This window comes from Calypte anna, chromosome 3 (genome assembly GCF_003957555.1).
Source record: "Calypte anna isolate BGI_N300 chromosome 3, bCalAnn1_v1.p, whole genome shotgun sequence".
NCBI lineage: Eukaryota > Metazoa > Chordata > Aves > Apodiformes > Trochilidae > Calypte > Calypte anna.
In genome coordinates this window covers 92,594,756-92,609,838 of record NC_044246.1, presented here as the reverse complement: position 1 = coordinate 92,609,838, position 15,083 = coordinate 92,594,756, and the positions used below count along the sequence as shown (strand labels likewise).

The following is a 15,083-nucleotide window of genomic DNA, read 5'->3' as shown; positions in this document are numbered from 1 at the left end:
TCACTAAGCAATTGTATCTGGAGTCATAACTTATACCAAAAGAGATTCATTGGTCCTGTGTACATAGATACTTAATTATCATGGGGTTTTGTCTTCTGAGAAGTACTGAATCAGCTTGCCACCAGAAATTTTTGGGAAAGCTGAGTAGTTTTCATAAAGCCAAATGTAGATCCAACATGTTTGGAGCCAAGTATAGTGATGCAATTGAGAGTGCAACAGAAAGCTACAGAACAGTTCGCATTTGGCTGTGTTGAGAAGATTTATTGATCTCACCATGTCAACAATTGCTACAAGTGATCAAACGGTTTTATGTGTAGGATGTTTAGTCTCTACAAAAGAAAATTTTGTGAAGAATGGAGTATCTAGAACTAAGGAAGTTATCACTTAGTTGTCAATAGAGACTGATGACTGATAAATTGATCAGAGTACAACACAATGCAAATGTTATGATTGTAGCTGTAGTGAAGCTACTGAACTGTAGCTTTTTGTACTTCTCACTTTTTTAAGGGTTCCATTATAATTATTTTTAGATTTAGCACATTCAGCCTTCCCTCAAAACTGAAAGTGATATTTTTTGATGAGAATTAGTTTGGAGGATGTGGTTAGCTGTACTTTTTTAGGCGGTGAGTTCTTTGCTAATAAAGATGTAATTTGGCATTTCTTTGGATAGCAGTAACTACTTTCTGTACTGGCTGTTGCTCAAGAAAATATGTTGGGCTACGTAAATTAAAATTTTGTAGCATTACACTAAGATTACAGCTAGAGTAGGGAGTTGAAAATGGTAACCTAGAAACAAGGATCCCAGAGTAGAATCATTTAGACTGGGAAAGACCCTAAGATCAAGTCCACCCATAAACCTACCACACCACCAAGTCCACCACTAAACCATGTCTCAAAGCAACATATCTACATGTCATTTAAATACTTACAAGAATGGTGGCTCAACAACAGCCTGTTCTAGTGCCTAACCACCCTAACAGTGGAAAATTTTTTCCTAATATCCAATCTGAACCTCCCCTGGCACAACTTGAGGCCATTTCCTCTTGTTGGAAAAACAAAAAGCTACCCTAGCCCTCTAACATGGATTGCATTGGCTTGACCAATGAGACTGGAATTTTGTTCACTTGAGGCTTCTTGCAATGATGTGAAACATCAAGACACCTTGACATGATGTTTAGAGTAAATTTTTACACTAATGGCATATACATTAAAAACAGACTGTGCTACCTAGTTTCATTTATGTTTTCTGATTATCAGATTTAAAGATGAGCTTTCTGTGTTCTTCTGCAGGTTTCAAAAACTTTGAACAAGAATGTTACCCATGTAGTCTTCAAGGACGGACACTTAGGTACATGGAAGAAAGCACAGAAGATGGGTGTAAAAATGGTTTCTGTACTTTGGGTGAAGAAGTGAGTACTCAGGAATATAATAAATGTGGAAGTACAGTACCTTGTTTTTTAATGTACTTATAGTAGTGGTACTTCTGTAAGTTAGTGATAGCTTTCTAATGAAATTATGATAAAGCATGGTAAGGTAAAAAGGTAAAATGTTAATTCCTGAAAAATGAGAGTGCTGAAGTACTTTCATAGTATATTTGTTAACTACTCAGTGTTCCACCATCAGATTGCATGCATATCAGTGAAGATCAGATATTTCTGTTGAATAGAATTCTCCCATTTTCATATGAAAAAATAAATCTCATCAGAGATATTGTACTATTTCTGTGCTTAGCCCCTAGAGAGAGAGTATATTCTAGCAAAAAGAAAAAGATCCATAGGTAGTCTGGCTTTTAAGGCATTTGACAGGTTCAGAACAACACTGTTTCAGAATTGTTATATGGAAAAAGGTAAATTAAAAAAAAAAAACAACATATTTCACCTGTGCAGACAGTCCATGAGAATTTGCTAGCTAGTCCATAGCTGCTTCTTTGTGTTTACAAAGTTGTGAGACCTAACTTAGATTTCAGGTGAAATGTAAAAACACAGTATTTAAGAATGTGCATGTCTTATACTCAGATACTTTTATTGATAAATTGCTATGATGATGAAAGGTAAAGTACAGGTCAAGAAGCCCTGTATATTGTATACCAGTTGTGATATGCATGGAGAGATAGAACCCTGCTAAGTGTAAAAGTAAAAAGAAGAAAAAAAAGGGGGAGGTGGCAAAACTAAACTCTCCAGCCACTTAACTGTAGACCAGTGCAGCCACAAAACTACTAAATTTTATTTATGTGAATAAAACTTCCTGGGACCTGGTGCTACCTGAGTGCATGAGACTCGTGGTCATTTCAGTAGGAATCTTTGGTTGTAAAATTAAGTATGCTTTTATAAGTAACAAATTTGAAGCTTTAGTCACAGGATCTATAAAATATTTGAGAACTTGGATGTGCTATAGTAAAAAGGATCCCAGAGAAGTCTTGGTGAGTAGCATCTTCAGTGGAATGAGAGAACCTTACAGGGGAGAGAGTTTGGGATGTGCCATACAGAAATGCTGTCTCTAATTAATAGCACTTCCCCCACAAGAGTGTCTTCTGCAGCTGGGGAAGGTATTGGGTGGATAAATGCTGTAGAAAGCTCAGACACAGAGACAGCTGGATGTGTGATACTGTAGAGGGGACAGTATAGACCTTTGGGATCCAGGTCTGAAAGCCTCAAGGAACTTTAACTGTTGATGGATACCAGCAACAAAGGTATCTGGAAAAAGGAGCTGGAGAGAAAACTTAAGCTGTTTGGTAGGAAAGAGAACCCTAGCCTCTTCCTGATATTTTTTGAACTGTTCCTACTATCGTGCTCTGGACAAGGTAAGGTCTTTCTGTGTGGCTTAGAAGATGAGTTTTGTTGAAACTGTAGGCATCTGAAATGGGGAGAGGTATGCTGTTGTGTGGGAAGAGGTGGGAAGGACCACCCAACTTGTGAATTATGGTTGAACTTGTATGTAATCTTTTTATTCTGCCTTTTAGTTTGGAGTTAATGCCAAAGGGTACACAGGAACATGCAACTTAGATTGATTTATATACTCTAGACAGAATCCATACGAATATCATATCCTTGAGCAAAGTGTAGGTCAGGAGCATTAGAAGCTTACATAAGAGATACTAATGAATAGTCTGACTAATCACAGGTCTACTCAAATGAGGCACAGAAAATATAAAACTGAGTCTGTGCTAGCATGAATGCTAATTTGGTTTTTTTTATAAGATAAGGGAACGGAGAGCCTGACTTTAAATTATATGCCTAGTATATCAATATCTCAAAAATCTGGTAGGCAGAAGACAGTCTGTTGAACCATGGGACAGACAATGTAAACAGGAAGGACTGAATAGTCTGTGCCAGTAAAATAGTTGTCATGTGCGAATGGAAGATTGCTTTGAAAGTGGTAGTTGTAAGCAAATAATGTTTTGTAGTATGAGTATCTGTTTGAATATGAACTGAATTACGTTTTACAGTTTAATAGGAAGTAATTTGACTGGGAAGAATGCTCTTTAAAATATAATTACAAATATAATTCAAGGAAATTTGTAATTCCAGGATAAGCGTATTTTTAATTAAAACTTAAAAAGTGGTTTGATTCCTTTTTTATTATTATTTGTGGGAATAGTAGATATGTCTAATTTCTAAAATAGTGTAAAAAATAAAGGAGTTGATGTAAGATTCATGCAGATACATTTTAAGTTTAATGCAAAATAAGTGACACCTTTGGGAGCACTGAAGAAAAAATTAATTAGAACTTCTTCAGCTCAAATACCTGATTGGGCAACCTAAATAAACCTGAAATACAAACCCATCAACACGAAAACCCTTACCTAAGATAGAAGATAAACTTTCTATAATCTGTCTCCAAATTAAATACACTTAATACTTCCAAATTAAATCCACAATTGGGAAACTCTACCTGTGTATTCTTAGCATGGTGAGTCACTCATGTTAGAAATAGGACAGATAAATCATTTACATTCAGATTTGTCTGCAAAGTAAATCATTCTTGTAAGATATTTAATGCTTAGCTTCTTGGAATCCATTAGATCTCTGAATTATTGTAAAAGGTAATGTAGTTTACATCCATACTGATTATTATCTAGAATTTATTAATAGCCACTGAAGTCTGTCATGATAAATATCACCTGTGATGTGTACAGTAGTTTGTCTCTTTATTCAAAACTGAGTAACTGTTAGATGACAAAGCCTACAAACTTTATAGCTGTTAGATCACTAGGTGTCACTAGAATCACACTTTTGAATGACTCTGGGGGTCTTGCAGTGTAGTAAATTAAGGTTCCATGCTGTTTCCCATAGTAGAGGTTATTATTTATTGTTTGAGAATAAAGCTATGTTTACCTATTTTGATCAAAAGAGCTTTATGTATTCATAACCAAATTCTTCTCTTAACATCCTTTGTGTTCACAAATACAGTAGATTGTATCATATTCCAAAACAACATTAGTCCCACTGTTCTCAAGCCAATTGTTGAATATGAAAAGAGAGGAAAAACTGGGGATATGATATCAGTGGGATTTTTTGTTTGTAGTTATGAAAAAAATTTTGCAGAAATTTAGGTTTTGTGTCAATAAGAGGCTGTTCTTAGGGTTGCATATAGAAAGAGAAGGCAGAAAACTGAGACTGCTAGATAAAAGCCAGGATCAGATGAAGTCTCCCTCCTCATTTGCCTGAGTAGAAAAATTCCCTGTCTGTTCCCCACATTCCCTGCCATAACATTATGTACTGTGTAGCTGGGAGTTTACTGTCATCACAATGACTAAGTTAAGGTTCAGTTCTCTAGCTAGTGAGCAATGAAAGCCTACAGTCCTCACAAAAGTTTAGGACAGGTTTTGAGCTTCATGAGTATCTGTTCAGAAGGACGTAATACAGTGATCTTTGAAAGTGTAGAAAATAACCTGTAAGTGGGAATTTGAGTTTTGGAATAGCAATTTAGGAGGCATTATTGGGACAAAAAAATTATTATCGTGCCCCATACTTCGTGTGTAATAGATTTATTTTATTTTATTTCTTAGCATTACAGTAATTAGGCTAAATTTTGACACTTAGGGAGGGTTGTATTTTCACTACTGCCAAGCTCAGACAAGACCTTTTACAATAAAGCTTCTCTCATTCTTTAAAAAAAAAAAAAAAGAAAAAAAAGAAAAGCAATCAAACCTGCTCTCTTTAATATACAGCTGTCGAGAAACTGGAGTACGTGTTGATGAATCCTTATTTCCAGCAGTAGACACCAATGAAGGATTACCACTTATGACCAAAAAAGTGAGTATGGGAATATTTTTTTTTTCTCTGAATTGGCCTGGGTTAGTAACTTTAGAGTTTGAACTTGACTTCATGACCTCAGACATTTGAACTCTTTATTTGCAGAACATTCTGTTAACTCTACCTATCCCTCTGAGTAGGTTTTTAAAGGTAGGCTTAGGCTATGGCTGTGACATCTTATCTGCATAAAGGATAATAAAAGTAGAGTTTTTATATTGGTTAATACAGAAATGAAGAGAGAAATTAAAATGAAATAATGAATAGCTAATCAAAACCACGTCTGTAATGTGGCTTATGTTTAACTGAGTTGTGATAAACCCCAGAATCCTGGCATACTAAAAAAAATCTTTCAAGCCTTAGCGTTCTAAAAGCAGAAAAGAAAAGATCGTGACTTATTCTCCATTTTAGTAAAATCTAACTTTAGAAAAATCTATTAGCTTCTTTCTTATTTCATATTAAGGTTCACTTCATAAAGCTTACACTTCTAGAAATATCTGTGACTCTCAAAAAGGTGATAAGTAGCATAGAGTTAAACACTGATAATAAGTACTGTGATCGAGTGGTAGGCAAATAGGAAATGCAGTTACATCTGTCAGTTTTATACATATAATTAAGTTTTTTGTCTTGTAGCACAAATGTATGCAGCCAAAAGACTATGTTGAAAAAACTCCAGAAAATCATAGAAAGCTACAGAGACGACTGGACCAAATGGCTAAAGAATTAGCAGTGCAAAAGATAGCTATTAATGCTGGTAAGAACTAATTTGCACCAAGATTCAAATATCTAGCTATTTCTTGAAAGCATTTGGTGGGTTTTGTTTTCTGGTTTTGATGTGTTTTTTTAATCTTTATGCATCTCACCATGAGAAAGTTTACAGAGTGCTTTGCACTTTGTATCTGTAGTGATGTTAGGTATAATGAACCTTTTTTTTCCAGGTGTTTTGTTTTTTTTAAAAAAAAGACCTTTTACAGCATAAATCGTTATAATTACAAAGATTATAATAATTATAAAAGATTGTAATCTTTTACAACATGTAAATATTAAAGTACAAATGCAATTTCTTTGTGTAGAAAATGATGTACCAGTTTTACTATTTGAAGACAATGGTTCACTTGTATACAGCCCTGTTAATAAGATAAAAGATCAATGCAGTGCAATGGAAAGAAGAATAAAGGAGATGAAAGAAAAAAGAGAAAATCTTTCTCCTACTGGTAAGAAGTTATTTTTTATTTGTTCATGAAGTGTAGAAACAGCTGGCATCTTTATTCCTGAATTTTTGTCACATTGTCTTGCTTTGGCCTTCGGAATTTTTTTTTTAGCAAATGTCTTACTTGATTGCATGTTCTCCCTTATTTTGAATAGATGTGAATGCTTTAAATTATAATTTTTTTTTATCAAAAGTCACAAGAAATAATGGAAGACAATGATTAAAAAACCAAATTTCTTAATCACTAGACTGCTCAAAGGGACACATGTTTAAGGTAGACTTCCTAACCTTACAAATCAGTCTTACCACAATTTGGTTGAACTTTACAGCAAGACTCTAAATCTTATTCCCTGATAAGTTTTAATGTGAATCTCTACTTGACAAAGATTGTGATATTATTACCCCCAGACCAACAGTTTAAAATAAAGAGTGCAAAATTGATCAGACACCTTTTCAGGTACAAGAGAGCAGGATTTTAAAAATTCCACTAATTGCGTAACTTGACAGATTCTTTAGTAAGATGCCTCTACTGGCTGCTTACAATGCCTGCACTGACATAACTAATTAGTTTCAGAAAAACAGGCACTGAGTTCTCTAGAAAAGATGCATAAAATTGTAGAAGATCTAATAGCTTTTTTGTTAATATACAATTTTGAGGTACTGTTGAGCAGTCTATAATTATTTATATGATTATAGTTCATTTGTTGGCAAAGCAATTACTTGTCTCTTAATAATGAGCTGTTTTGAAATAAGAATAGGTGGTGTGGGAATCTTTATGTTTGAAAATACAACTAACTAGTCTATTATTTACAAATTCCTAGCTTCACAAATGTCTCAAGTACTTTCAAGTAATTCACCAGAACACTGCCAGCCATCTACTTGTGTCTTAACTAATTCAGAAGATGCATTATCACCAGGTAACTAATACAACTTATATGTTAGAGAAGTTAAAAATAATACATGTTCTGTATACGTTATTTTGGAGAATATGGCATACTGAAATGGAAACTGTGTATATTTGCTCTATCATTTGTATTTAAAGCTGGACTGGTTTAACTTTTCTTAAATGACAAAGTATGTAGAAGTAAGAGTTCAAGGAAAATGGGGCATGAGGAATCACACTGGGTAAATGCTCTGTCCTATTGCAGTGTTACAACTGTCCCTTTCTCCTTTTTCACCGCACCATTCCTGTTTAATGGCTTCTTGTCCTGGCATGGTGTCAGTTTTCTAGACAGTTGATCTTGTCTAAAGTACAGAGAATTCTTCTACAGAATATACTAAAACAGCATGACATGGGAAGCAAAAAAGAACTGAATGATAGATTTTAGAAAAACGAAATGTCTTCCAGATTTTTCAGTCAAAAACTTGAATGTAAAAGGAAACCTGATGTCTTCTCCAGCTTAAGTATTCAGTGACCAAAGAAATAATGAGTAAAAATAAATGAGCTTTTAAACTATTTTATGGTCTCAGATGAAGTCAAGTTGTTTGTTGTCAAGGTTCTTATCTCATAAAGTTAGTTGTTCCTGTGTTTTAGCATAGTAGCAGGATGTGAGAGAAAGGATTATTGTGAAGGCTGTTGAGCTACATTAGCATTAATCATGTATGTAGTGAGTATGCAACCCCATGGAACACGACAGGCTTGGGCAAGAGTGGCAGGAAAGGTGCCCAGAGCAAAAGGACCTGGGAATGCTGGTCACCAGCTGGCAGGTGACACCAGCCAGCAGTGTGTCAAGAAGTCCATCTGGCTGGTATCAGAAATAGTGTGGCCAGGAGGAGTAAGGAAGTGGTGGTGCCTCTGTACTCAGCACTGGTGAGGCTGCACCTCGAGTGCTGTGTTCAGTTCTGGGCCCCACTACAAGATACTGCATTGCCAGTGCTGGAGCTTGTCCAGAGGAGAGCACCCAGGCTGGTCAAGGCTCTGGAGAAGAAGTCCTATGAGGAGGTTGTAGTGAGGTGGGAGGTTGGCCTCTTCTTCAAAGTAAACAACAATAGGACTATAGGAAATGTCTTGAAAGTTGAACCAGGGGAGGATTAGACCAGATATTAAGAATTTCTTTACAGAAACAGTAGGCAGGCACTGGAATGGGCTGTCCAGGGATATGGTGGAGTCATCATCCCAGGAGATATTAAAAAAATGTGTACATGTGGCACTTAAGCATGTGCTCTAGGAGGGCATGGTGGTTTTTTGTGGGTTGGCAGTTAACTGTAAAAAAAAAAGGTGGCAGTAATGCTGTGATGTAAAAATTGTTATTGTGTTTCCACAGCTAGTGGAAACAGCTAGTTTTATGAGTGTAAAACCATGCTGGTTTTCTCTGCAAATGCAAGGGTGAATGGGCATTCCTTTGCTGCTTTGTTTCAAGAAAGTAGAACAGGATGTAGGGATACTTATTACCACCTAAGAAGCTATGCTTGCTAAAACTATTGTAACTTCTGGTCAATGTAGAATCTACTTTGTTTCTAATCCATTTTCTGTTCAGTTTTTCCAGAGAAGTGGCAAAATCCTTATTTTCTTCTTTCAGTAATCTTATATGTATTTTACTAAGACATTCAGTTCTCTTTCTGTTTTTTTACATACATTTTTATTGCAACTTTTCATATTTTGCAGGACAACAAAAGGGAGACTGCTTGAACTCAAGCTATGATTGTCTTTGGGGAACTGATAAATTAATGAGACTAAAAACAGAAGTAGTAAAACATTCCTGTGATACTGAGACTGATACTCCTGTATCTATGGGTGCACCAGGGAACTCTTCCTCACGTAACTATGAACAGGAAAGCTTAACACCAAAACAACATGACAGAAGCAGCTTAAGAAGGAAACGGATTTTGCATCACACTTTGGATGATAAATCATCTTTAGAAAGGAAAGATCTAAAAATGTTTCCAAAGAAAAATCAGAAGGATGAAAATAGCATGACTACTTCATTGGCAAATGAGAGCTCTCTTCTTCAAATCAAGGGCTTGGGTCATACTACTCCTTCCAAAACAGTAGTCCAGTTAAACACTGTTCCATCTTTGACTGACAATCTCCCTGATGCACCTACTTACAGAGAAGACTTAAATACATTTTCACTGAATAAAAGCTTCCTGGGTGATAGAAATTACTGTGTTCTTGAACGTAAGAGAAAGAAACAACAAATACCTCCTAGTTTGAAACTGGCTACCTCAGAACTGGGTGCATCAGGGCCTAAAGAATTCTTGCAAGTAGCTACTTCATATAGCAAGTCTTTCTCTGCTGAAGATGCTTCTTATGAAGACTTCTTTTCATCATCTAATCTGAATGAAAATGAAGCACCTGTGCGAGTAGCAAAGGAATCAAACAATCCTCCTGAAGTTTCTTGCAAAGACTCTTTTACAAGAATGGACTCACTTGATGTGAGTTTCTCCAAGCCACATAATTCTACTTCCAGGAAAAGTCAGGAAAAGTCAGTTGCAGCAAATGATGTTTCAGTAACAAAAAGCTTTGAACTGATTGAATATACTGGAAGTGTGCCATTAAATAATATGTCAGATGGTGAGAAAGCTGAGTCTGCAGAAGCTCTAGATTCTGATGATGTGAATAGGCTGCCTCAGCATGCTCATGGAAACTCCTACAGAAACAATGTGAATTACTGTACTGGTGCCACTGGTAAGTTGCTACATAGAGCTGGAAGATTAAAAGATACCATACTGCATTAGATATACTCATGCAGCTAAATTACAAAATGAGCTGTCTTTCCTGAGGGAAATATATTTCAGAATTACAATGTAAGAAGAAAAGGCTGCAGCACTGACTTGAGTTTGAGTAAAAATAAATGAGTGCATAGGGTCCAAAAGAATTCCCATTTGCTTTTACATGCATTACAAGCATAGGGAATTCACCAAGATGCAAGGAAGCTGTGCCCACAAAATACAGCAAAAGTATGTGAGCCTTCAACATCTGTTGAAGAAACCAAGGTCCTGTTTTAAAGGTTATGGTGCTCTTGAAAATTGCTCATAAGTAATTCTTCATCATAGGGTCCCTTATCCAAATAATTTTTTATTTCACAAGTTAAAACTGCTAATTTAGACATTGCAAATAGAGAAAGGCATAAAATCCCCAGTGGAAAAAAAGTTTTAGCATTGGTGATTTCTAACTTGTGCTGTGGTGAAGATTGAGCTAAGACATTTGAGGGCATGTGCAAGAGTTGCAATGTAAGCATCTTTTGAGCCACGGCTTTTTATATTGATCTGATCTTAGTTTTTAATAATAATTTTAAGAGTTATTTTATATTTGAGTGCATTCAAGTTGGCTTAGCCTAAGTTATTTCACTGTACACATATACTAGAATATTGAATATCAGGGACTTCCCTAAGAAATGCTCCTAAGTTCCATCTGGGTCATCACTTTCAAATTCTGATTCTTCAATCTTTCTTTGTCAAGCTTTGCCATAGATACAAATATTTGTAATTATATATTCTAGCAATTTTTTCCCATAGAAAATTCTGCAGCAGCACATCAGTGAAGTGTGTAAAAATGATTATTAACTTAAAGAACTCAACAAACTTTGTATCAGACTTTTGAAGTCATACAGTGGAAATAGTGACTGTGCCTCTATCTGTGGGTAATAAGGTGCTAAACTGTTAGCTTCTATTTTGGGTTCACTAAATCCATATTTTAATAGTTGGAGTGTATCACAGTTAAAAAAAAAACCAACAAAAAAACAACCACCTCATCACAAGTAAAAAAAACTGTTTAAAAAACAAAAAAACTGATGCAGGTGTATGTTATGCAATATATATGTATACCCATAAATTATAAACCCACTATATGCATTTTTTGCCATGTGGCTATGTACTAGATGATGATCCTTAAATTCTGTATTTCTTAATATCAAAGAATAGTGTTTTTCACTAAATAATCATAAAAATATGGGGAAATTGAAAATTTTTACTACTTTTAAATTTAGGTATGCCAGTTAGTTTTAGAGTTAATTCTAACTTTTAAATTCTAGTGATTAAATTATGAACAATGTTCTAGCATGGTATGTCTTTATTTTATCACTATATAACTTGTGTAACATAGCAGATTTTGGAGGATAGGAAAAAGAAATAGTATTCAGGAAACAAAAGTTACTTGATGCTGAGGACTGTGCTGCCATCCTGTGTGACCTGGACAGGCTGGAGGGTGGCCAGAGGGGAACCTAATGAGGTGCAACAAGGGCAAATGTAAGGTCCTGCATCTGGGGTGGAACAACCCCATGCATCGGTTTAGGTTAGGGGCTGACCTGCTGGAAAGCAGCCCTGAAGAAAAGGATTTTAAGAGTCCTGGTAAACAGTAAATTATCCATGAGCCAGCATTGTGCCCTTCTGTCCAGGAAGGCCAGTAGCATCCATTAGGATGATGATTTTGTGATTCTGTTTGTACTTTTATCCTTTTTTTGTTAGGAACTTCTATAAACCTCAATTTGTTTTTCTAGTGATTTTAATAGTATTTGTGACTTCTCAGTGGTGGCCATTTCCCCAACTGTGATGTATTTGGCTTCATGCAGCTGTTGTGTAGTCAAGCAGAACCTCAAATGGTGAAGCTCAAATCAGGTCACTTAAGAATGGAAGGAATCAGTAATGAAAGATGAGTAGTATTTTCCCTAATAAAGCAAGTTCTCTGGAAGAAAATGAAAATCTTGTTTTAAACTTACGACTGTGATGCTGTATGATGGAATAATTGCTTTTTAATAAATACAGATTTTAAAATTCCTCTTTTTTTTGCTGGAATGTGAGGTTATTTCTTATCCCTTTAAATCAGCAAATAAGTGAAGTAAGTGGCTTTGTTTTTCTGTATGTTGTACGTGGTTTGAAAACTGGTAAATACAGTTTATTTCTTATTTATTTATTTATTAAAGCTAAAGAATTCTTTTCACCTATCATATGTGCAGTTAGGAGTACCAAATATCTATATAAAATTTAATCATATCTTTTAAATATAAAAACATTTTTCTTGACCTTTTTTTCCTTATGCTTTTAGATCTGTGGCATTCTTACTCAGTGTCTTTAATGACAAGTAGGAAGATTTGGTAGGCATTCTTTCCACAGACTAATTGGAACATCTGATTTTAAAGTACAATATAATATGCAGGATTGTCTGAACCTAATTTTTCAATTCCAAGTGCTTGTGTAGCAAAATCCAGGTTCCTTTCTAGGGGTGCACTGAAGGCTGCCCAGCTGCTCTGCTGAACAGCAGAGACAAAAACATGGCTACTTATTTTCATCCTAATCATAAATCAAGGAGAGAACTATCACAGGTACAAAAGCTGACATTCATTAGGTATTACAAAACTATTAAAAGATGCTTTCCTATTCGGATTCAGTTGTTTTCTTTCTCATTTTGTTTCTGGAGATGACATAAATTTTTCTGTCCACCTGATAACACACTGAGAAGAATGGAGACTTTATGGAAATGTCATAGTACTAGCTCTGGTGAAAGTTGATGATCTGTGTTACTTGGAGAGTAAACACATTGTCATTCATGTTGTTAATTGCTTTAATTTGAAATCCAATCCATCTGCTTACAAGTTTTTTAGGAGGGCTGATGGTAGGGTAAGTTGGCACTTGAACCACATGGTTTAGAATGCCAGTACTTGCTCAGATTTGATTAATTCCTATGACTTTACATCTGAAAGCTAAAACAATAAATAAGATAGGGCAAGGAATGCAAGAGTATGCTCTTTAAAGCTTTTATCATTCTAAAATAATTTAGAAATCTGAACTGGGACTTAGAATTATTTGCAGTCTTAAAAATAAACTTAAGGCTTAGCTGAGTGAATTTTAGATATTTATGGTGAATGTGGAAAACAGATATCATCTTACTTGGCCAAAACACATAAACTAAGATCCATCATACTGTAATTAATGTAGTTCAAAGTTAAGATAAGGGATCCAGAATATCATTCTGTTGCTTGGTACAAAAGTGGTGAAGTTTAGTTTAGATGAATGAGCTTTGCCCAAGGTTCCAGATGCTAGGTGGTTGCTGCTGGTAAAATACTGTCCATGTCTTTAAAAAAAAACACACAGGTGTGTGGAGTGAAGAAGAAAATGGTTTCTTGCTTGATTCCTTTGGGTTTTTTATCTTCACAAAAGAGTTTATTTGTAACTACTTAGTAAAAGAAAAAGGGATAAGTATTTCTGAATCAAGAGGTTGAGAATTATTTCAATATAGTCACATTTGCATAGACTGATGACACTGTCCTGGAGTCCATAGCAAACAAGGTAAAATTGCTTTAAACCATTAGCAGGTTCTCTTTGACAACCTGCTGGGCACTTAAGCTTTCAGAAGACTTGAAGAAATTGTACCCTTAGTAGAACTTGGTATTTGCCTATGCTGGAATAATAATTCAGACAAGTTCAGACTTACTTTTCTTCACAGTTGGGGAAAGAACTGCAGACAGGTACAAAATAGTAGATAGGATGTAGCTTAATTAATTTAAGTAACACTTTTTTATTATATTCTTACAGTATGGTATTCTTATAGTAGAACACTATAATATAGGTATTCTTTTTACTTTTTTTTTAAGATGTGATTGATTTAACTGAACAAAAAAACTCGCTCATTGAGCCTGATCAATTACTCTGCTTTTTAACTCGAAATACTAAATGGAATGCTAGAGATAATAGTCTGTTTCAAAACTTCTTACTGGTGATAAATGGTCATGAATGAGTAGAAGCTTAAATTGCACATTAAAAATCACTCTAATATGTTACAATACTGGAGAGGACTATCAGCATCGTTCATTTTTATACCAGTCATTGAGCAGTGTTTTAGAAGAGATTTCAGGGAATCTAATTGACCACAGTGGCATGTGTATTAAACTATATTTTTGAACAAATTTAGGGATAACTAGCAGTGAATGGAATTGCATAAAAATTTCTGTCAACCATATCTGAAACTCACCAGGAAAAGCTACTAAAGACGAAAAGTCCTTACTTGTGACTGAGCAACTTGTTAAAAAAGAAGCAGTCAGGTAAAAACAGACCATAGACAGTGAAGCTTGAGACCTCCAGGATGGAAAATCTGGAAGGTGCTTCAGAGGTCATGGTAGTCAGAAGAGAAGAAGTAGGAACTGGATTCAAAATAATAGTCCTTACTTATGTAATACATAAGATCCCCAAGCTGATAGGGGAAGTGATGGACCTTGTCCCCTTTTCTGCTTCCCTTTAAATATGAGGAAGCAACAAGAGAGCTTGAGCATTCAAGCAAAGAGTGGCAAAAGGATTATATTATACCACACCACTTTTCACTGCCTCTCACAAAGCAGCCCTCCAAGAAAACCCAAAGCAGGGGATGTCCTTTTACACTGGCTGAAATAACTCACTGGAAATAAATGTAACTATACCTTGCTTTACCCCCATCTACTCAGGGCAAAGCAATGGAGGAGATGATCTCCTGACGTGCTTTGTAGTCCAGTGGTTTTTGAGTCTTTTTAAGATTAAAAGGAAACGTTTAAAAATATTGTTTTCCAGGTAAAAGGAGTTAAAATTTAACTTCTTAGCTTTTTTTACTGTGTGGCAAGATCTTTTCACCTCTTCTGCTTGCCATCAGTCTTGCTCAGTGATTGAAGGTGATGGGCCTCACTGCAATACTAAATAAAATTAACCAGTTCTTCCTT

At 35.4% G+C, this 15,083-nt stretch overlaps 1 protein-coding gene across 1 annotated transcript in view; it reads left to right on the top strand.

The window, feature by feature from the left end:
• The window catches only part of MCPH1 (microcephalin 1), a 120,801-nt gene that overhangs the window by 5,223 nt on the left and 100,495 nt on the right, over positions 1-15,083 (top strand). The window contains exons 3-8 of the mRNA XM_030447578.1: positions 1,291-1,409; positions 5,171-5,255; positions 5,886-6,006; positions 6,326-6,466; positions 7,284-7,379; positions 9,068-10,090. Coding sequence (XP_030303438.1) covers positions 1,291-1,409; positions 5,171-5,255; positions 5,886-6,006; positions 6,326-6,466; positions 7,284-7,379; positions 9,068-10,090 — 1,585 coding nt within the window. The remainder of the gene's footprint in view (positions 1-1,290; positions 1,410-5,170; positions 5,256-5,885; positions 6,007-6,325; positions 6,467-7,283; positions 7,380-9,067; positions 10,091-15,083) is intronic.